This window comes from Ochotona princeps, chromosome 19 (assembly GCF_030435755.1).
Source record: "Ochotona princeps isolate mOchPri1 chromosome 19, mOchPri1.hap1, whole genome shotgun sequence".
Classification (NCBI taxonomy): domain Eukaryota; kingdom Metazoa; phylum Chordata; class Mammalia; order Lagomorpha; family Ochotonidae; genus Ochotona; species Ochotona princeps.
Window position 1 is genome coordinate 14,386,443 of NC_080850.1, and position 23,996 is coordinate 14,410,438.

Below are 23,996 nucleotides of genomic sequence, written 5' to 3' on the forward strand. Positions count from 1 at the left end.
TGCTGCTGTGTTCATCAGAGGTTAGTTTCATAGTGCATGATAGTGCTCCATCGTAAACAAAGACCTAAATTTATTTTCTCATATTTTGGTACTGATGGCATTTGGGTTATTTTGTTATTTTTATTATGACGTCACAGTAATTTTTAATAAAGCTTTATGTTAGAAAAGATTTGTCTTTGCTGAAGATTTGTGAAGACAATAATCAGGGAGACGTTCCCTTTTAACATCTTGCATGTGTATGGTGTATTTGTCATAACTAAGAAGAAAGACATAGATTCACTAGTATCCAAAGTGTACACTTTTCCTAGGTTTCTGAAATATTATCTAGCAGAAGTTTTCTGTTCCCATATCCTATACGGTATATTTAATTATATTTAGTTTTAAATTATATTTAATTTCGTTTGAATCTATATAGATGTTTAATTATATTTATGCATATGTATATATAAAATTTCCCTTGATTTGATTCCTTTGAGAGTTGTGAGAAGCATTATGTAGGATAACCCTGAAAATCTGTTTTTTCTTATCTATGTTATGATTAAACTGAAGTTACATGTTTTAGGCGAGAAGGGATACAGAGGCCATTGCCATCCCCTATAGCGATAATTCCTGCTACCAACATGTCACTATAAATCCAGTGCAGGTCAGCCAGCTAAGGGAGTGTTTGTCAGGATTATCTATGATAAATTCACCTTTTCCTTCCTTCCATGAGATATTCTTTTGAAGGATGTGATTATGCACAATAAACACCTTAAGTTTGGAGAGCAATGCCCTACCAACTTTGAGGTTAAAATATCAATGTAAGTCGTTTGAATTCATCTGCAAAGCAGATTGTTCTATTCTTTTCCATTAATACATTTATCTAAATAAATGTACCTCATTCATTTATATATGTAGATTCAGTCATGCATTTATGTATATATTGATATTCACTTAATACTTTGGTATTATAATTCAATTTATTATTATTATTCTTACTACTATTACTGTTAGTTGGTCTTTCAGTTGCTTCAGCTTTAGCCTTTGAGCTTTTTCTGCCGGTTTCTGGGCTCATTGTTACAGTCCATAATTGCATAGAACATCTTGTTCAGTTAATTCTGTTTTCAGTGCTTCCCTGCTTTCTGGAAATATAATGTGCTCAGAACTGTTCCTGTACATACGTTGCCCCAGTACTTAATTCAAAGAACCTGTATACTTTTATCAGAGAACAGTACTCAGAAGCCATAAGCTTTTGTAAGCTCTTGTGTGTCTTTCCCAATGTGAAAGTCTTCTTTGTAAAAATTATAATGAAGTCAATGGCATCACATTTTTTTTCTTTTATACATTATACATCTGAAATCATGTCAAAAAATCATCATCTACCCAAAAGCCGCATAGATTTCTCTCAGATATTTCTTGGTTGTCTTATACTTGCTTTACATTTTCCATTTAATTATGTAGTTCATTTTAAATTCATTTTGTGAGAGGCATCACATCTCTAAACAATTTGTATTTTTGTATGGAAAGTCCATTGTTCCAGCACCATTTGTTGTCAGATAATCCTTTCTCCATTGAATTGCTCTTCTGCCTGTCCGATGAGTAAGTTGATTAAATTTGTGTGAGTCTATTTCTGAGCTATTTTGCTACCTTGATTTCCATGTCAATTCTCTCACCAATAAGAAGGGTTGTGCTTACTGTAGATTAATAGTCTTAAAATAAGATACTATTAGTCCTTTGAGGTTGTTGCATATCTTCAAGATTGTTTTTGCCATTGTGTGTGCTTTACATTTGTGCGCAAATTTTAAAAGTATTTTGCCAATATCCACAAGATATCTTGCTAGAATTTTAATTTGTATATTGTTGAATCCATAGATTATGTTGGGAAGAACTTACATTAACAAGAACAGGTCTTCTAGTCAATGAACACATATGTCTTTTTATTTATGAACATCTCGGATTCTTTCATGAGAATTTTTTTGATTTTCTAGCTACGAATCTTATTCATAATTTTGCTAGATTTATACCTAACTACTTATCCTTAATTTTTGCTACCAAATAAATATTAATGATTTTTATGTTTTTTTAAATCTCAAATTCCAATTTCTTAAAGTTGATGCCCGTAGTAAGCCTTAAAAATTAAGTAATATCAGCATTAATGTTTGCATTTGATGCGTAAAATGCAAATTCCCTCCTCTGGGTTCAAGACCCTGCCAATCTCTAAAGTAATCCAATATTAGGCTACCCTTCAAGTTTAAACTCAGTGTCATTTTTTTTTAATTTTTGGCTTTTTCTAAATTTGTTACTACTGTGAATCTTCACGCTTGCCGGTCATTTTTTCCTGACTTTCTTTTCTAAGTGTTTTCCTCTCTGATTTTGGCTTCTTCCACATTTCAAGTCTCAGTTCAAATACCACATGTCAAAGGAGCCTTCTCACTATATCTGAAACAGCCTCAGGTTTTCTCTGTTTTTACTTACCTTTGCTTTCTAGAGCTTCTCAGTTATTAACCTGTTTTCATTATTTCTCATTCTTCTTATTGAGAATCCATCTTTACTGAAAAAGACTATAAATTAGATGAGAGTAGGTGCTTTGTCTCTTAAAATCTGATTTATCGCCGCAAACACTGATAATATAGAATGCATCCATGTAGGGTACAGTAGACATAAGTTTAAATATGTTTGAATGCCATAGTAACATACACATTACTTCGAATACTTTTAAATTAATTTGTTTTATTTTGACAAGAAATATACACTGACATCAAATACCTCAACTTCAATGAAATCTTTTGGGATTCTATAAGGTGGAAGTGATTTGAATCTCTGTAAAAATTTTGTCTTCCATGTTCTCATTTACAAAGCTTGCTGTTGATACACTTTTTTTTTGTCTTTTTAGCGTTTTCCCCCTTTGTTTTCTCTATACTTCTAGGGAAAAATCATTATTAGTAAAACTGGGTGTATGTGTGTGTAATTAGTTAATGAATTTCAAAAGTTTTGTAGATGAGTCAACTGATAATTGAACAACTTTAGATTTGATCCAAATACACTTCTTTAGTTACTTTCTTACCTCATGAAATAAGTCCATTTCAGGCTTGATTTTCTCAATCCATGATTAAACTGATTTTTTTTGAAGCAGATACAGTGAGTATTCTATCCATTTTACCTGGGTACCTTTATGACCTCCATAAACAGAAAATCCTGTTGTATCTTATTCTTTTTTTTTTAAGATTTATTTAGTTTATTGGAAAGGCAGATTTACAGAAAGAAGGAAATGCAGAAAGAAAAATCTGTCTTCGGTTCACTCTCCAAGTTGCCAGAACAGTTGGAACTGAGCTAATCCAATCCAAACCCAGGAGCTTTACTGCTTTCCCTGGCCTGTCACAAGCAGGGAGCTGGATGGGAAGTGGAGCAGTCAGGAAATGAACCAGTGCCCAAATAGAATCAGAATTTAGCCATTGAGCCATTGTGCTAAACCCAGCATTGGCTATTAATATTATCCCACAGGTGCTTCAATCACTGGCAGTTTCAGCAACTATATGACCTGAAATGTATTTCTGAATGACCCTACTTCAGTAAGGGATGAGAATACTCGTGAGTGTTCATATTGAGAATTTGTGCATTTTGACCTCTGGTAGGATGAAATGAGCTCCTGTTACAAGATGTCACACAGAGGTGATCAAGTCCTGGAGTGAGGCAGGAAGTAATGAGACCGCCATCTTTGTGGTTGTTTATGTTACACAGGTCCAGGGGTCAAGGTTTGCATTGATGGCCAATGTGAATATTGGTTTCTTGAGGACTGAGTTTCCAATAAAAAATCTGGAGTTTCATTTTTTACAGTGTTTTTAAAATTCAGTGCAAAGCTGTCTGAAAGCACAGTAAATATTATCAGATTCTTAAATTAAAGCAAAAATTAAAAAGCCACAAGATGGTTTCGGAAAATGTCATTTCCACATGTCAGTAGTGCCATCATGATTATTCTACAACTCATGCCCCCTAGCAGAAAAGGAGTATTTCTAACAAAGCAAGCTTGATAAGACAGCTGGAGCTTCTTGGAGAATGTTGACCACAGTAATTACTGTAGTTCTGACAGCAGCTGTAAACTTTCTGTTTCTAGAGAAGAACTTAACTCCTAGTTAGCTGAATTCTAACAAATGTATTCTTTCTATTTGGTAAACAGATTATTTACTCAGATTAATAGCATAATGATTTTTGCCTGGAGATGCTACTTTCAAAAGCCTTGCAAAAAATATTTATAAAACAGATGAAAAAAAGTTTCTCTTTACTGGCTTGCTTGTCGTCACTCCTGTTTCCATAGTTGCATGTACCTTAACAATCAGCCTTGTTGGTAAGCAGCAAAACATATGCTGCTTTGGGATATAATGAAGTTTAAACCCCACTTGCTTCAAATTGAGTCTCATAGTTGTTCATATAATAAGGAGGCAATGCAGATTAAGATGCAATATTATGCATATCTCCACTTTCCCAGATTCTCTAAGCGAAATTGGTTATTTTTCACCTACCATTCTCCTAAATCATCAAAAGCCATTGTTTTTGCAATGAAAAGTTGCCTAAAATTTGCTGAACACCTACTGTTTTTGAAACATTTTTACCAAGGAATAACCGAAAGTACGAATCATAGTCTGTGCCTTCTCTTGTAGGTATGACGGTGAGACATGTACAAAAATAACTATTGATAGTAGGGCACCAAATGCACTGGCAATATAATGGAGAGAAGTCTTTTATTTAGTGTCTCATTGCTGCACAGGCTTCTGAGTAATATTTAAGTTAATTGTGTACACAGTCCTGGTTTATGAATTTTGACTATGTCAAAATGTGAGAATAAAATGCCACCTCAAATAAACTAAAATCATTCATAGTAACAGATAGTGTATTAGTATATAGTTATATACCAGTAGAAACCACAGCGCACATGAATAGCTAATATTTGCTGACCATATACTTCATGCTAAATATTATTTTTAGTTCTCTCAACGTGTCTGTGGAGTACTATCAACCACATTTTTGAAAATTAGAACTCTGATACTCACATTCTCCCCAAATCAAACATCTGATTCTATTGTTTAGGGCTGCTTGCTTTAGTTAGCAGGCCCTTATTGGGTCAGCAAAACTGACCTCATGGGGATCACTGGATCTTAAAGACGTGTCAACATGAGCCTGATTCAAACATTGAGCCTTCAAATGATTATTGATTTATTTTCTATTAAACCTTCCTGTTTTGATCATCCAACATGTAGAAAACCTACTATTGGTTTCTCTCTGTTCTACCTCCTACCATGTGTGCAGAGTGGCCAAATTGGCTTCGAAATAGGAAGGAGTTCCCTCTTGAGGTGCTCAAGATGATCCAGGTTCTATGGTCAAACTTGGTGGTGCTTGCTTCTGTGAACATGCTGGACATCCTAGTAGAGTTCTAGTGCCCATAACCATCCCATTCCCAAGGGTGGTGACCTCCCACATCTCCATCCCTTCCCAGCCAGGGAATTATTCTCACTACTGGCTGCTTCTCAGTGAGACAGCCTGTTTCTTCCTCTAAAATAATTTAGCACAATTTTCCTGAATGGCTAGCCCATAGGAAAACAAAAACCGTATTGAGATCAAAATGTGTCTTTTGGGCTACTTTTCTTGGGGCGCAGAAGCACAAATCCCCCGAGTCAGGAGTCACATGAGGTCATGTTATATTTGTACCATCTACAGGGAAAGAAGCAACATCATTCTTTCATATATAAACTGAAAAACAGATAGAAATGAGATGAATCAGGAAAAGAAGATTTTCTCCTACAGAGAGAATTTATTCACCTGTGTGCAGAGTCTTGCTTTCTAGGCACCAACATGAGCTGGAAGACCTGAGAGTTCATCAGAAGGGCAGAACCCCTGGCTAATGAATACAAATAGGTAATTTAACAAGCTTCCTAGGAGATTCTTAGACATATGAAAGTTTGATAACCACTGGGACAGAGGGCACAAAGCACAGAGTAAGCTCAGGCTACAGTAAATAGAACATTTGGCTAAAGCAAAGGGCTTCTGCAGAAGGAAAAAGGGTTAATATGTCTATGAATAATGGCCTGGTTCACTCATGAGCCTTGAAAGCTGTTTCAAGGCACCAGAAGATTTCCTGTAGTCATGAGAAATCATTGGGTGTTTTTGCACTCAGAATGACGTAAACAATGGGATTGCTCAGGAAGACATACCTAGTAACTGCAGAGACCATTTGTGGAGGGCCATTGGTAAGAGAACGGAAATCTGTCATAAATCGTCTGCACCAAGCATTTTCAGAAACACAACAGATTTGTCAGGCAATTGGGAGACGATCAAATACGCTAACCTTTTATGTTGCAAAAATTTAATTCTTGTTGTCGCTGGGTTCTGCAGAAGCAGTGAGAGGTAGGAATCCAAGGATGAGAAAGATAACATTTTCACAGCATCGTTGGAAGCACTCACCAAAGAGGCAGTAAATGTAGGACAAACAAGGCCCTAGGAACACATTGTATAAATCTTTCCTTAACGCCATAGTTTTTCTCTTTCACCTGCCCATTGGCAATTCCACCACTCATTTAAATTCTTACGTGAGGTAGGTCAGGATGCAGAGTGGACTAGGAAGTTGGCATACTCCTCAAACTGTCTCCTAGCTAGAGCTTTATGCCATTTTAGAACATTAGAATTAACTGAGAGCCTAGCCATAACTTCAGACCAATCAGATTCTTAAATCTGATTTTATCTGGTAATATTGTTTTAAAAAAGAGAAAAACCCAGATATGTCAAGAGTCTATAGGTACAGTCCTGTGATTTGCCCTCACTATTTCTCCTTTTCATAAAAAGTCACAATTTTGTATCACTTGTGTTTTTCTTTTCAGCAAGTAATTACATACCATGATGTGTCTTCCATAATCAGGGACATATCTACTTCTTACTGTATTTTTGGTGCCTAAAAAATCCCTAGCTCATAATAGGTACTCAGTCACAGCCTTGGGTATTACTTCTAAGTATCAGATGTTTTAATTCCTAAAACATGACATTGGTTTTTCTTAAGTCTCAGTCTTAATGTATGATCTAACATATGGTTGTGTTTCCTCACTCCAGTGTTCTCAACATATATTTTTAAATAACCAATTCAGTGTGTAGTGTTCTCTTTCAATAGCCTACTAGATTATGTGGAAATCAGTTTTTATGCAGTCACTGTGAATCAAAGTAAATCCTAAAAATTCATCAGAAACAGAAAGTAACCTGAGAATCAGAGTTCATTTTGAATGGTATGATGAGTTAATCTATAGTGGAAATATTGTACCTCAGGTCAACTTCCCAGAATTTCCTTGAGTAAATTTTTTGATAAGCTGAATCCAAAAATTATTTTTGTACAAACAAATCTAAAATGCATGCATAATTTTCATAATATGCATTTCCGAAGACATGGTATATTGATGGATTTCCAATGTTTTGGCATCAAGCTTAGGCATTTTGGCAGCTGCTGATTCTTGGCATTAGCCTGGTGCAGCCTTGGCTGCTGTGGCCACATGGGGAGTGAAATAATGGATGGAAAATCTATCTGTCTCACCTTCTCTCTAACTCTGCCTTTCAAATAAATACTCTCAAGAAGGAAGTAAATATACTCATCTTTACACTCCATTTTCCAAAGCCTTCCAAAGTCTCTTTCTAGTGCTTTCTCATAATGTTCCCACAGAAGTGATATGTGCCGATGCTTTGTAATCCATTTTGCTTCGAACACTAGATTCCATTCAACACAAAATCAGTTGTAGATTCATGAGATCTTTCTCATATATTGTCTTGTTTGAATCATGTGTCTGTCCCTTTCGTCAACAACCATTGATGACATGTCCACAGCGTGTCTCACACAACTTCATTTGCTATTGGAATGCAAAAGAAACTTACCAGAAAGTGTTTAAAGAACTCCCAACCTTGTCTAAGTTATAAGAATTAAAACCAGGATATGGGTGAAGTTGAAGATGTGCCCGATCATATGTGGCAAAGTGAGCTACTGAGTATTGATCATCTAAGTACTGTGCTGCAGATGATAGATATGATTTCTTGAATTGTGTATTAATTTGAGAAAACAAATAAGTTAAAAACACAAATCAAATAAGAATTTTTTTGAAAATCCAAACCATAATAGTACAAAACTTATGATTCTTGGCAGACACAGGGTTGGCCATTATCAGCAGGTCATGCGTGATTTGAAGCCTGAATGTGCAAGCCAATCTCAGGAAGATGAGTGGATAAGTATTTCAGGTGAATCGACAGCAAGGTCAAAGTCAAAGATAGGAGCCTGTTTGGTCTGGATGGTTGATCTTGGTGGAATAGGGTGAAAGAGGGACAGATGATCCCAGAGGGGATCATGTATAAAGTTACCAGTGGAGTCTCATCAACCTGGATTGGACTTTATAATCATCAGTTATTAATTTTAACATTATTGCTAGTCATCATGCTAACTACCGTATTACAATGATTTATCATTATTTTGTAACTCTGTGGTAAATCCTTTAATTTTTTTTCAAGATCTATTTATTTGTGGGACTTTTGTTTAAGGTTTATTTATTTTACTTGAAAGTCAGGATTACTAAGAGAAAATGAGTGACAGAGGATTCCTCCATCTGTTGGTTCACTTCCCAAATGCCTGGTCTGAGTGGGAGTCAGGAGTTTCCTCTGGATCTCCCCCATAGGACATGTGCCATCCCTCCACTGCTTTCCCAGGCTATTCTCACGGAGCTGGTTCAGAAGCAAAGCAGCCAGGGTACGAACTGGGTGCTCATATGGGATGCCAGCACCACGGCTAGATCCGATTGTCATGCCACCGCGGCAGCCCCTATTTAATTTTGAATGTCAAAGTTGGAGAAAGTAGGGAAGCAGAGGGTGAGGGAGACAGAGAATTAACAAAATATAGTAAGCACATAACAAGGTGACTTGTACAATAAAGAACCCAGGAAATTAGGTAATAATATGCACATAAAACAGAGAAAGCACAAAGTGAGGGCAAGGAAGCTAGTGACACGGGGGAGAGGGGTTCATCTTACTGCAGAGTAATCATTGGCAAGTTCTGACCTGGACAAAATAAGGAATTTATCTTCCATGCTATATGCATTGGGAAAACAGTGAATTAGACTATAATGGCCAAAACCAAATTATTGGAGCTAAGTTCACATGGAGAGTGGTTGTTAAACATTGTAACAAGATATTGACTAAAAAATAAAACAAAACAAAGGTAAAAGTAGAAATGGAGGAGTGTATATCATATACCACTACTCCTCCACAACCTAAAATCTGACTATCATTCAAAGAAGATACATTGAAAAAAACAAGTGTTTACCCTATGCCATTCGAGAGGTTTCCTTCTTCAATCTACATTAGTGTAGAAATTTGCAATACTGGGAGTCAGTTCGTGTCTTGGCTGCTCTATGACCCTTCCAGCTCTCTGCTTATGGCCTGAGAAAGCTGTAGAAGACAGCCCAAAGCCTTGGGCCCTTGTACCCAGAGAGGAGACCCAAAAGAAGCCCCTGGCTCCAGGCTTCAGATTAGCTCAGCTCCAGCCACTGCAGCCATTTGAGGACTGCCCCTGTGGTTGGAGGACTCTTGCTCTGTGTCTCCTTTTCTCTGTGTAAATCTGTCTTTCCAATAAAAATAATCTTTAAAAATTGCAGTAAAGTGTGTTCCATACAAATGAATCTTTACCTCAGAGGGGAAAAAAAGGATATACAAACATATTTTGAAGAGATTGGTGTCAATAGGATTGAAACCCCAGCCCCCCACTTTAGGAAGCGTGCTGATGGGCTGGGTTGTCAAATGCGAAATGACTACCGCTGGCATTGTCATGCACCACATTGCCTGAGCGGCACCACGGTCTCGGAGGATGTGAGGATGGGGACGAGAAGTAACAAGTGACATAACATGATTAGTTCCCCTCCGCAGAGGTGGGATATTGATGTGCTGAGCGCCAAGTCATGCATCTTAGTTGCGAATGTGGTTGTGAATTGTCTGCAATTTTCACCATGAGGGAAAAAAAATGAAGAAAACATGAGACAGCGTTTTAGGACTGCATGTGACGGTGAGACCATCAGCAGACTCTATTTTAACATTGATGTGATTTTCTAACTTTGTGGAGCCTGCAGACTCCCACCCGCCCCTTCCCTCCATTCACGTTTCCGCCCGAGTTCCTGTTAATGTTAACTCTGCTGCTAAAAACGAAGTGAGTGGAACATTTTGACTGTGAGTCAGAGGGGTTTCGCCCCCACTGTCATTGTGGCCTTTCCGCATTTGGACAGTCTGACTTGGTGAGTGAAAGTATCAACTCTGGAGGCAGAATCGGTCCACATGAATATCACCTAGGCTATCACTCTCCTTTCAAATAAGGTTTGGGAAGTTATGTAGCCTTTGTTCAATCTGCACATCTGTTTTTAAAAAATGCTGGTGAGTTTCATAGCATGTATCTCCTGAACTGCAGACTAGCACAGTGTACTTACTTCTGCAGTGGCAGTATGAAACCAGACACTGGCCTACCCAAAAGGACAGCACTGCCTTCCAAACGAAGCTGTGTGTGCAAAACAGAAGGCCAGCAGTCCGTTGTTTGACAACCCCTGCTAACAGCAGAGAATTCTAGAAATGGAAACAATGTCAGAGTCACCTGCATGAACACCCCCATTTTATGTCTGAGACAACTAAGAAGAAGATGACATAATGCTTGGCTCCTGCCTGCTCCAAATCATACAACTATTGTTAAAATGAAAGTCCATAACTCCTGGGATTATTCATATGTGCATAATTTCAGTCATGTGATCTTATTTTACAGAAACAGAGGCCGCTCCTGGCATCCCCTGGTGTTATAGTCAGTTTCCAGACACAAACAATGACAGAAAGATCCCAATGCAAGTGATAATGGTTCGTGCAAATGGGGGAGGGAAGGGAGAGAAAGGTAGAACACTGAGCAAGGTTGGGATCCTAGGCAGCCTGGCACAAGGAAGACGTGTGTGGACATAACAATCACATAACCATTGGTCAGTGGGCATTCTGGAAGGCTTCTCTTTATTAACCTGCTCAGGATACAGATGAGAGATTGCTGTTATGGGCTGGATATCCACTTGAATTTTCTTTCTTTCTTTTTTTAAATAATCTTACTTAGTTGATTAGGGTACAAAGGGGTCAAAGGCTACAGGAAAATGGGTAATACCATTGTTTCCACACTAATATCTTTTTTTTTTTAATTTCTTCTTTTATCTACTAAACCTTTACATCTTTACATGAGTTTAGCACTCCCCCTAGCATATTGCGGGTCTTTCAGAATCCATGAGTTTGATTTATGATCTTCCAAAGTTATTTTAACTGATACTGGATTTTCCTATTTTTAGATTTTATTTAAATTCTTGTTATTCTAAGTACTATTAGAATTTCATTTTTAGTAAAAAAAATGTCTTAATGATGTTCTTTTCCCTTTTTTTGAAGATTTATTTGTTTATTTGGAAACTCAGATATACAGAGAGGAGGAAAGACAGAGAGGAAGATCTTCTGTCTGCTGCTTCAGACAGAATCAATGGCTACAATGGCTGGAGCTTAGCCGATCCAAAGCCAGGAGCCAGGAGCTTTTTCCAGGTCTCCCTCATGGGTGCAGGGTCCCAAGGCTTTGGGTCGTCCTCCACTGCGTTCCCAGGCCGCAGGCAGGGAGCTGGATGGGAAGCAAGACTGCCAGGATATGAACGGCACCTATATGGGATCCCGGCACATGCAAGATGAAGGCTTTAGCCACTGGGCTACCACATTGGGCCCTCCCATTATGTTTATACTTCCTTTTCCTCCCCCATAGGGACAGTTAGAAGAGACAACCAGTTTCTTGTATGCCTCCTACCTCCAGCTTCCAAGGAAGAAAAATAATAAAACAGTTACATAAGGAAAAATTTGACATCCACGTGTAGATTTTTTTTTGTAACTTGCAGTTCCTACAAACGTATGGAAGATCTCTCAAAGGCACACAATTAAAAAAAATGTACCAAAATTAAATTTATCTTTAAATTCCATTTCCCTGAACTTTTGAAGTATCCTACTGTAGCATAGCATAGCTGAGTACAAATACAAGCAAAAGTGGATCTCATGATACTCTGTATTGTTACATAACCTATAATCACCGTTTAGATTTATTTGTTTTTATTAGAAAGATTTATAGAGAGAAGGAGAGATCAAAAGAGCTTTCATCTACTGGTTCATTCCCCAGGTGGCCAAAATGGCCAGACCTGAGCCTATCCAAAGTTAGGAGCCAGGAGCTTCTTCTGGGTCTCCCCTGTGGATATAAGTTCCCAAGGCTTTGGGCCATCCTCTGCTGCTCTCTCAGGCTACACGCAGGGAGCTGGAATGGAAGTGGAGCAGCTGGGATAGGAACTGGTGTCCATATGGGATCCTGGCATGTGCAAAGTGAGGACTTTAACCACTAGGCTACCACTCTGGGGCTGCCATTGTTTTCTTGTAAGAAATTTTCATCTACATGGAGACCTAATATATGAAATGAGTTGCTGAATTACATTTTGACACCCTGTGTCAGAAAGATGACCTTGTTGTCTGATGATGTTAAGGTTCATTTCATATCTTGAAGTAATGATTTCTTTGTTGATTTAAACTGTGAGAATGTCTCTAAACTCTCCAGTTATTTATGGCCTAACTTGTTCAAAGATTCCCAAATGTTTCTATACTTCTTGCATTATTTTCACCAAATCTCAGTCTCAACTGTTTTACTGCTTCATTTCTCATGAATTTACCCACATAACTGAAACAGATGCCTTAAAAATAAAGTAATATTTCTACATTTGGAGAGTCCTAATATGGTTGGCCACAAATGGAACAGAACAAAACAGCAACAACAACAACAACCATAAAAGCCCAAACAACAACAGCAACAGCAACAACGATTTGTAGCCGAAGACTCATAACCCTAACCCTGACCCGGACCCTGACCCTAATCCTAATCCTGATCCCTAATTCCAAGAGAACTGTAGCTGTGTAGTAGCCCAAATTAACACTATCTTGGAGACCTACTCAGGACAGAATATGGAGACAACTCTGTGTTTCTGCTACAACACCATCTATATATATGTCCACACAATGTCCAAAATTATCTCATAACTATCAGTTGTCTACATGCCAACTTTTAGATAAAATGCATGGTTAGAACATACAAAGCATCCATTACTCCTGTGTAGTCTACTGATAGGTTCAAAAACTAAAGACCCAATTTTAAACTCCCAGTAAGAAAGATGTTATCTTAAAACACAAATATTGGGGTGGGGGCTGGCATTGTGGCACAGATGGTTAAATCTCTTCTTGAGGTGCCTACATCCCATGTTCAAGTTCTTGATGCTCCCCTTCTGATCCAGCTCCCTGCTAATGCACTTGGGAAGATAGCAGAATGACCTGGAAGTACTTGGGCTCTGTCACCCACGATAGAGACCTGGATGAAATTTTAGGCTCATGGCTTTAGCCTGGCCCAGTCACGGCAAGTACAGCCTTTTGTTGAGGTAAATGTGAGGACGAAAAATCGCTTTCTTTCTTCTTTTCTCTCTCTCTAGTTCTCTGTTCTCTTTGTGGGACTGACTGTCTACATCCTGGAAATAAATAACTTTGCTCTGTGCCACCTGAGGAGGAACATTTTTACTCACAGATCTTAACCATTTTGGAAGCTCAAACCAAATTCATCTTCTCAGGAACTAGGAACAAAACATTTCACCAGGCAGTTTCTATTATGAGGGATCTGTGCTAAAACAAACGGAAGGAATGAGTGGTTATTAGCACCTACTCACTTGGTTTCCAATGAAAGAAATCTTCACTTTGACTAGTCACTCTCCTTTCCCCCTTCTCTGACGAAAAGTCTTTCTAATCACAAAAGCTTTGACACTTCCAGAAAACTGTGCTTAGAGACAAGAACTTATAGTTTCACAAGAATTCAAGTATGGCAGTGTTTGGTTATATGAACCAGGAATGATAATTGGATATGGTAGGAAATTTATCATATTTATTAGTAAGGAAAAAAATCATGTTAAAATCAGTAGCTATCTGGTGATTATGAATATGGAATATGTGGTGTTTTAATCTGTGAAATTCATTTCTTCAACAGATATTGGTAAGGTTTTGTTACAGAGGAATGGAACTGTTACAACTGCATTAGCATATTTCATTTAAAAATAAAATTAGAACATATTAGTAGTTTTCACTTACTCAAACATTAAGTTATTAGGACAGTCTATATCCTGTAATTCTAGCACACAGTTTTATGGATTTTTTTTCTATCAATTCCTGCATATATTTACTTATGATTATTCAATTATACTGTGAATGCATTCAATTAGTTCTCAGGGTGATTGTTTCACAAATGACTATGCGAATTGCTAAAATGACAGTAGCAGTCTTCCACACTTGACATAAATATGAGACCTCAGATGACACGTGTGGATGCATTCATGTATTTATCCACTTTTACGGGTTAGTTACAAGATTATATGTGGAAGAGGAATAGAGGGAGAGATCTTTTCTGCTGCATCCAAGTTCGTATCTCACATGTTCTTTATCAAATAATATGGTTTGAAAGAAATCTGTTCTACCTAGAGTATATCTTTGTGAAATTTCTTTATTTATCCTATATTCTTCCTCTTTCTAATAATAGTCTTTATAGTTAACTTTCTCCAGGTAATCACTTATTATCCAATTGCAATCAGTATAGTTTGTATCAGGGTAGGCATTAACCTGTCAATCAAAACACCTAATAAGTCAAGAATAGACTGTGATCTAAGCACCTTCAGAGTGTTTTATCATGTGTATTTGAGTAACTGACATGTTAGCATCTGTGCTTCAAGGGGAAAGTGAGCTCGTCTCAGCATAACGCCTGTTTTCGCTGAACCCACCAAGTTAAGGGTAGGCGTGCTATGCTTTTCAGTTACCTGTATTACTAGCAGATTAAGGAAGTCTGAGTTGGGTTTCTGTCACTTGAAATCTGAGAACCATGCCTATATTTGGAAGAATGAAATAAGTCAAAAAATTGTTCATAGCAGAGCAAGCAATGTGGTAATCAAGAACTCAAAAGGTCCTGATTATGAATAATAATTATAATGCATCAACCATTGAATATCTAACATGTTAGGTAAACACATTGAGTTTGGGGAATAGCAAGAATGAGAGTAAAGCACAAACTTATCTGTTGTGGAATTAGCAACAGACATGCTCACAAGGATAATCTAAAGAGAAACAGAGAGAACAGACGTGTGACTGGTCTTCACATGCCAATCAATCTCTCTGGGACTGGAGACGTGTGGGTTTTTAAGACCATCACATAACGTCCTGTGGACGTTAAAGGCCCCTTCAGACATTATGTAAACAATGTACATTTCCTATATTAAATTCTGTATAATTATATACCTAGTATTACATTTAACAGGCTCTAAACATTAAGCTTGACATTGTGGTTTCTTTTAAAATTTAGAGCCAGCATACACACTTTTTAGAATTTCAACGTTTGTGGTAAGTCCCCAAATAGCTTATAAACCCTAATCTCTCTGATTGTGGCTTTTAGGTACGTATATAATCTTGGTCAAGGAGATTTGGAAAAGAACTTAGAGAAGTGTGGCCATCCTTCCAAAAACTCCACCGCACGCTCTGATGACCTGTCCTAGGCCTTCCCTCAGTGGCCACTAGGCTTTGCTCATTTACCTGAACAGAAAAGGCACAGTCCTTTCCGCCCTTCAGGCTTTGAGAAGTAGTTGCTAAAAACCACACACACACACACACACACACACACTTTCCTTCCCAGTCCCTCCTTTCCCAGCACCAGGGAAGTAGTGTTTCATTACTGCTAAGATTGTGTGTGAATATAATTAGCATCCCCATGGTGTCAGAGCTTAGGTAATTTCCTCATGTAACAATTTTACCTCCATCTGAAGCTTCTCTAATTTAATTTGGACTTTTAAGCACAGTTTTATTTTTAATATTCTGAAGATCGATTAATCTGAGGTGGTGGCTAACAGGCATGCCCCTTCAGAAGTGTCCAGTAATTGACAGCTCAACATTTCCTCTTGCTTATTTGATTGCTAAAGTGCAGAGATCCTTTGGGCTAAGATTTCATTCCTGTTACGTCAAGTCAGTGAAGACAAAATTAGAACAAAAAAGCAGAAGGCTTTTCCTTCACAAAATCACGTCGTTATCTGGATGGACTGGAGTCTTTAAAACTTATTTCTGAATCATGTCAGGTTTGGCCTTACTTTTTAAACTTCATTTATTTTGAAGGCAGAGGGGGACACATATCTTCCGTCTTCTAGTTCATTCCTTAAATGCTCATAGCTGCCAGGACAGTGGCCAGTTGAGGCCAGGAGCTTGGAACTCAATCTGAGTCATGTGTGTTGATGGCGGGGACCTACCGAGGGTGCATATTCGCCAAAACTTGGAATCAGAAGTGGAGTTGAAGCCATAAGCTCTAATGTGAGATGCAAGCAAGCATCCCAAGTGGTATGTTCATCAGTGCACCAAACACCTTTTCAACTTTGTGATATTTGAACCACTTAATTTTTCCTGTTTTTTTAATATGAAATAATAAATATTTTACAGGCATATTATGATAATTAACTAAATTATGTATAAAACACTTTAACTGTTTCTAACATTTCAATCTTATTTGATTATCACTGAATTATATTTTAAATAATTCAACATGATTTATATTTTCTAAGCTGTATGGTGACTATGAGTCTTACTGAAACTTAGAGCTAGTGGCACTTGCTAAAGGAAAATCATGACTCAATGAGCATGATTTTTTTCTAATTCTGCAGAGCAAAATCATATTAAGCCATAAGCCCGTAATGTAAGATTTATGATCATTTTGGAGAATTTTGTTTTCTAATATGTAAAGTTTTGTAAGACAAATAAAGAAGGGATTTGTTAACTAGGATAAGGGGGAAAATGATAAAATTTAAGCTACTTTAAGCATATCCTATAGCAACAAAAATAAATGGGCACTTACAAGGAAGATATATGCAAGGTTATTTAAAACAAATTTTAGTCACATTTTGCTGTAAATCCAGGAAGTCATAAACCTGGCAACACATTATTAGCGATTGGCAATTTTGTACCATTGCATGTTCTGAAAGTAATAAACATACAATACTGTGCTTTCTATTATCTCCGACTTTTCCCCTGCACAATATTATTGCTTGAATTTCTGCACATTGTTTTCAAAGACATCAATGAGCATTCCAAACTAATTTATCTTTTCCTTGTTATACAAGTAATTCCTTAGAAAAACACTTGAGGGAATCAGCCAAACAGGTAACCCACATTCTATGAAACTGTCTTCCAAAATCTTTATTGCTGACACCTACCCGTAGCAGATCAGGAAGAACTACTTGTAATACTAGTCTGGCAATAGTCGAAAGGTGACAATTTAGATGACCACATTACCATTCAAATAACTGAGTCCTGTTCTCTATAGACAGAAGGAAAGGTCATGGGAGACAGTGTGATTTACCTTCTGAACTTGACACTGTGAGAATATAGCATTATTTAAAGAGTTAAAAATGTTTCAAAAGTGTGGGCAACTGCCTGCTACCCGGTGGGAGTGGCTTAGAGTTTCCTTCCCCGAGGCCTGGGGCACAGTTTCCAGACCTACCTTTGGAGTGTGACCTCCAACTTGGCTAGAAAATTGAGGGAGGACCTGGCACGATCACCTAGTGGCTAAAGTCCTCACCTTGCACGCGCCAGGACCCAGGTACTTGGACCATCATCTGCTGCCCATCATGGTGCTCATGCGCATAAATCCCACTCCAGTAACAGAGCCAAGATATTGACTAGGTCTTCTGATGTGAGACGTGGGCTTTCCCGCAGAAGGCACTGAAAACCACAAAACTCAAGGTTTCTTGCCTATCTATTTTCTCCTAGAACCATCACAGAGTGGTTCAAACCAGAATATATGAGTCATGGTTGAGTCCTTCTTCTCACTCTGCATTGTTCATCTGTCACAGAGATTATCCAGCTCTCCCACATAAGCATAGTCACTTCTCCACTGCTACTTTGGACCAACACGGTGCCCACCTGGATTCTTGCAATGATTTTTTAAAAGATGCCCTGAGCCATTACTGCCTTCCTGCAGTGTGGCTGAAGCTCAGCAGTGCCTCTCCTGCTCCATCAATGGTCCCAAATGCCTCCGTCCAGCCCGTCCGTACCACCGACAGTCAGCGCTGCCTTTGTGATTGACTCGGTGGGTTTTCTTCCTTCAGGCCATCTCCCTTGGCCTAGGATAGTATTCCTTCTAACAGCAACATTCTTCCTCCAACTCTTCTTCAGTCTAGCCTGTTTCAGATTTCAATTGAATTATTGTTCAGTCAGGTACACTGTATTCACATCCTCAAACTGAATTATCTGCACCAGTCCTGGCCTTTGTTATCTCAGTCTTCCATACTTTATATTTAGCCTGTAATTATTTCTGTGATGGTTCTTTCTCATACTAAAAAGAATATCACCCATGGCTGTCTTTTCAGCATCTCATTTCTGGTTCCTTCTTTTCTTCCCTCCTTCCTTCCTTTCTTCTTAAAATGAAGATTTATTTATTTGAAAGGCAAGAACCACAAAGATAGGGACATAGAAAGGGAGAGAGGAAGTGAAGAAGGGTGAGAGGAAGGAGGGGGAAAAAGGGTATCTCTCTCATCTCTATCTCTACATATAGGGGCGGGGAGAGAGACAGAAATACTCAGTCCATTGGTCCATTCCTCAGAGTGGTCACAGCCAGGCTACAGTCGGAAACCAAGAACTCCCACAGGGTCTCACGTGTAAGTGGCAGGGACGCCAGGTTCTGAGTCATCCTCTGCTGCCTTCCCAGGTGCTTCAGGAGCAAGCTGGATTAGTAGTAGAATACCACTCTTGGTCCTGTGCTTCCATTGCTCTGGCATTCTGACTCTTAGCCTCCCCAGAACGTCTGAGAACAGCTCCCTGCCTGTGGCCTGAGAAGGCAGTCGAGGACGGCCCAAAGCCTTGGGTCCCTGCAACTGCATGGGAGACCCAGAAGAGGTTCCTGGCTCCTGGCTTCACATCGGCTCAGCTCTGGCCATTGTGGCCACTTGGGGACTGAACGAACGGACAGAAGATCTTCCTCTCTGTCTCTCCTCCTCTCTGTATATCTGACTTTCTAATAAAAAAAAAAATAAATCTTTAAAAGAAGTAAAATAGCTGGTATCTTGTAGCCGCTGCTCTGGCGTGGAATGTGGATGGCACCAGTAGTCGCTTAATCCTCTGTGCTACTGCACCCCTCCTCCTCCTACCCGCACTGCTAGTGCTGTGTAAGTCATATGGACAAATAATAGGTGTCCACACGTATTTCCTGAATAATGAATGAGTATTATAAAGACTAACCACCAATGACTGGTGGTTGTTTTTTCTTTATACTTATATGCTCCATACTCCAAGATGATTTAACGCATGATCTCTTCAGAATATTTTGCTTCTCATCGGGCATTAGGAATGTTGGAAGAGACTTCTGCACCAAACACAACCCCATATTGTGCAGTCTTGTCTTTTTCTAGGTATTCCTGTGAGCAAAGTATGCCAAGAGAAATCCCAAGTTAACTCTGCTGTAGTTTAAACCCTCACTTTAGGCATAAGTTGATGTTAGGTTTTGTAAATGTATTTTTAATTATAATAGTGACAGTTATTGGTAAGAGATCTTTATGAGCTGTTGCTGAATTGAGAACACAGTCTTTCATCTTTACCCGTTTCAATTTCTGCTTGGATCAATGTATCTCCTTCATCTCATTTTAATTCCTTGGAAATATTTGCTCTTTTCTTCTTGGGCTAATCTGTAATAATTGCACTGTATTTATATCCACTCAGTCTTTCTAAATAAGTGCCACTAAGCCTAATTCAGGGGCCAGTCCCCACATCACAGTCATTATGTCTGCTTCGTTAAAATTCTCATGTTTATGAGTCACATGTCAAATGCCACACAGATATTCATTTCATGAACAATGATCTTTTGGAGAACATCTTATTCTTCTTGTTCTACAAGAGGTGCAAGAATTTAAATGACTCCCACAAGTCACAGAGTTACTGTGAATCTGAGCAGAACTTTGAATCCAAGGGTTTGTGAGTAGCACCTCTGTGTTCATAGTTTGCATAATGCTCTTTTACTTGCTAAGATAAAAGCTACTTGCTTTCAATGCAGCCTTGTTTAATCATTCACCAGGCTATTATTATTATTATTATTCTGGATGGGTGGCTGCTTTTGCTTGGTTCTCTTTAATGAATTTTGCTCTCTCAGCCGGAAGTTGCAGTGGGGCTCAGAATAATGGCCAATAGTGCAGGGTGCTTGGTGATCAAAAGTGTCCATGATGAGCCAAAGACGAGCCCTGTGTTCAGGGATGGAGAAGTTTTCTCAGGCTTCTGCATTATTTATTTGGGGCTCATACTACTTTGTCAATCTTTGGGGTACAATGCTGAGAGCCTAACCTTTTTCTTCCTTTCGCATAGCATTGGCCCTGCGTGAAAGGATCACCTTGTGTGAAAGGATAATATGGAAGAGTGACAAGGAAGAAAAGCAGGAGTTTGCCTGAAGTGCATTTTGATGCTGGAACTTCTCAGTTCCAGTGACCACACGTAGGAGAGGCATGGCTTGTCTGTTTTCCTTTTCCCTCTCCTCCTTCTCTGTGTGTCTTCCGACTCCTCAGTGCCAGGAGGGACATCTCACTGCGTACCTGCCTTGCCCTTACCACGCTGCTATACTTTCTAGGCCAGTTTCTACTAGAACCTCCAAACTCCCTTCCTAGGTGACAGCACACAGCAATCCTTGCCTCCTCTACCTCCAGCCCAAGAAAGCTGTTGGGTTCTGCCTTCAGAGCCCTCTGCCTGCCTCCACACTTCCCTTTTCGTCCTTCCCCTAGGCTGGCCCAGAATGACTCTCGACCCAGGCTGGGCAGAGGAGAGGTTATGGGAGGTCAGTGGGTCATGACTGCGGTCCAGATCAGAGTCCCCAGTGACCCAGAGGGGCTAGCGTGCGGCGGTACCCACGAGCTGTGTAGCTGTGCTAGCCAGCAAGAAGCCCCTGGTCTCCGTGGATTCCTCGGGGGCAAGCCTGACCAGGCCCTGCGGGACGCTCCTCCTGCAGCCACCATAAGGGGTGCACTCCGCCGGCAGCAGCAGGAAAAATTGTGGCTGCCAAGCAAGGCTGGGGACTTGGATCTCCAGCGCTGGTTTTGAAATGCAGTTGTGGTTGTACCCTATGACACCTAAGTGACCTTGGGCAAGATCCTTGTCCTCAGCACCCCGGTGTCGCCCTCCGTAAAATGGGGACACTCGGGAGACAGGTGAAAGCCAGCAGTGCCAGCTTGGAGTGGGTGGAGCAGGATTTACAGGAGGGGTGCTAGGGTCTAAGCGCTGGGGTCTAGAGTGCAAGGTGTAAGCCTGGTTCCCAGAGCTGTCCCCTGGTGAAGGTGAAGGGGTTACCAGCAGGCAGGACTCCATCATTTCTCCGTGTACCCTCTCCCTGCCCTCACCTGATAACCTCAGGGACCCTCCCTCCAGGAACTGGTGTCCCGCCTAGGGCTCAAGGCAGCTGGTGCCTGCAGCACGTCTCTGCCTCCAGCGGAGGAATGCTTTTTGTGTGTGTGTGTGTGTGTGTGCGCGCGCGCGCGCACTGAATCACCTCTCCCTCACTCCACACCCCAATTTTGCTGCCTTCTGGGGGTTCCCGGTGGCCGGCCGTGGTGAGCCCGACCAAACCCCGGGCGGGAGAAAAAGAGGCAGCCCCGGGGGTGCGGCTAACCCTGCCGGGACCAGAGGCAAGGAAAGGCAAGGCGGCGCGGAGGACGCGGGCGAGCCCCATACGGCGCGCGGGCCCGGGGCCCCATTCCCCGAGCTTCCGCCAGGGTCCTGTGGGACTGGCCGGGAGCAGCAGCCCAGTCCAGGCCCAGGCGGCAGCACACAGCCAGAGTGAGAGGCGAGCTGGCGGGCGGCAGGCGCGCGCGCGAGGAGCGCGTCCGGGCGAGGGGAGGGCGCCCGGCTGCACGTGGGGGCGCGTGGCGCGCGTGCGTCCGAGGGGCGTTGGGCGCGTCTGCCGGCCACCGGCCCTCGGCTGAGCCCGGCTGCCGCGCACACACAGACACACACACAGCCCAACTCGGCCTCCAGCGCTTGCAACTAGGTCGGTGGTCGCCACAGCTTACCCGTAGGTCCCCCTTCAGCCACTTCCTCCGTCCCTGGCTCCCCGACTTCCCGACTCCCAGCCCTTCCCACCGCCCCTTGGCCACAGGTCGAGTTGTTCGTTCCCCAGGGCAGAAGCCGACTGCAACCTGGGGAGCCGCGCTGCCTGCCTGGCTGCTCTCCCTCGCCCTCCCTCCCCCGTCCCCCTGCTATAAATAACCGGGACTAGCGGGTCAGGAACGTCACACGCTGAGGAGCCAGGACCCCGAGGTTCTCCTCTTTGGGAAGAGGGGGCGCGGGGTGAGGCGCAGGAGAGATTACTCGTGAGTAGTGAAGAGAAGGGCGCTCCTCCACTCTGAGAACAGACCCCGCAGCATTTGTTTTATCCTTTTTCTTCCTTTTTTTTTTTTTTTGGTCATTTTTTTTTTCCGCTTCTTTTTAATTATCTCGCCCTCCTTCCTCCCTCCCGCTCCAAACCTAACGGGCTGCTCAACACTGCTGCCATTGGTTTGTCTCTGCCCTCCCCTTGGATTCTGCCCCTCTCCACCTCCCAGCACAACTCCCATCCCCAACCCCTCCTTCTCGCCCCGGGTGGGGATGCCATTAGCCCAAGAAATAAAAGTTTAAACTCCTCGCCCCCTCCTGCCCTAGAGACCAGAAGTAGTGGGCTCCCAGACACCCCCACACCTACTCTTGGCTCTCCGGGGTTCCTAATCTGGGTGTGCGTATTTAAGAACACACACACACACACACCCCCAAACCCACAAACCCTCGAGGTGCAAAACTGCCTTCCGTAACTACCAAACTTACCAGGCGCTGTAGTTGTTTTTGTCTTAACAAAAGGACAACCCCAGACACTCTACTCTGGGCGCTCCCGTGGGGTGACTTTCCTATCATAGTCAGATATGTATCTGTTCTACATATATATGCATTCCCCTTTTCCCCTTTAATTTTTTTTTTTTTAAACAAGGAAATCTGCTGGGTGCCCAGCAGCCGCTGCTGCCCCTTTGATGTTTTGGTTCTCCGTGCGCATGCGCCTCACATTAGAATTACTGCACTGGGCAGACTAAGTTGGATCTCCTGTCTTCAGTGAAACCTCAATAATCCCATCAAAAATAGAACCACTAAAGGGATGTGGAGAGTATGGAAAAGGGGCTACTTTGGGATTTGGTCATTCGCCTTGATCATCGCTGCCGTGTGCGCGCAGAGGTAAGTGCTGTTTCTCTAGCCTTTCTCACTTTGAATGGCTCTGTCTGCATACCTCTGCGAGCTGGAATGTGGAGCCTCCGCTGCTGCCTCACTGACGCCTGTTTTTGTCATTCCTTTCTGTAGTGTCAATGACCCTAGTAACATGTCGCTGGTTAAAGAGACGGTGGACAGACTGTTGAAAGGCTATGATATTCGTCTGAGACCCGATTTTGGAGGTAATGGAGTTACCTTTGCGATGAGCAGCAGCCCAGCTGTAGCCCAGGCTGTCTTACAGAGCTCCCGGTGTGTGTGTGGTGTGTGTGTGTGCGCGCGCCCTGTGCTCTGCGCTCTCCACACTCGTAGCTGCATGTGTATCGAATGTGTCCCTGTTTTGCCTTCCTGAGAAACTGAAGCAAACTTGAGCCGATCTGTCCCTGGCGCTTGGCTGGTCATTCAGAGAGACCCTCTTAGCGTGCACTTACACACGGTGGCTGCCGTCAGTCCTTCGCCTCACTGTCTTTGCTTGCTCCAGGCACCAGACTCTAAGTGTAGTGCATGCTGTGACCAGGGAACCTGGCTTAGAGCAGGCCAGGGGGAACATTTGGAGGAGAAGATGTGCAGGCAATTGGTGGAAAGGTGGCAGTAACCCCCTGTGCCCGCCTACTTGG

The 23,996-nt window shown here is 41.3% G+C and overlaps 2 protein-coding genes across 4 annotated transcripts in view; one reads left to right on the forward strand and one right to left on the reverse strand.

The window, feature by feature from the left end:
- The window catches only part of GABRA6 (gamma-aminobutyric acid type A receptor subunit alpha6), a 96,609-nt gene extending 75,144 nt beyond the window's left edge, over positions 1 to 21,465 (reverse strand). Inside the window, exon 1 of the mRNA XM_058677879.1 lies at positions 21,006 to 21,465. Coding sequence (XP_058533862.1) covers positions 21,006 to 21,465 — 460 coding nt within the window. The remainder of the gene's footprint in view (positions 1 to 21,005) is intronic.
- Positions 21,466 to 22,046: 581 nt separating this feature from the next.
- The window catches only part of GABRB2 (gamma-aminobutyric acid type A receptor subunit beta2), a 204,734-nt gene continuing 202,784 nt past the window's right edge, over positions 22,047 to 23,996 (forward strand). For 2 of the 3 annotated variants that reach the window (XM_058677377.1, XM_058677375.1), the window contains exons 1-3: positions 22,389 to 22,467; positions 23,111 to 23,349; positions 23,473 to 23,564. In XM_058677377.1, coding sequence (XP_058533360.1) covers positions 23,273 to 23,349; positions 23,473 to 23,564 — 169 coding nt within the window. In that variant the 5' untranslated portion in view covers positions 22,389 to 22,467; positions 23,111 to 23,272. Of the gene's footprint in view, positions 22,142 to 22,388; positions 22,468 to 23,110; positions 23,350 to 23,472; positions 23,565 to 23,996 lie in introns of those variants that run through there. The other variant, XM_058677376.1, reaches the window with a different exon arrangement.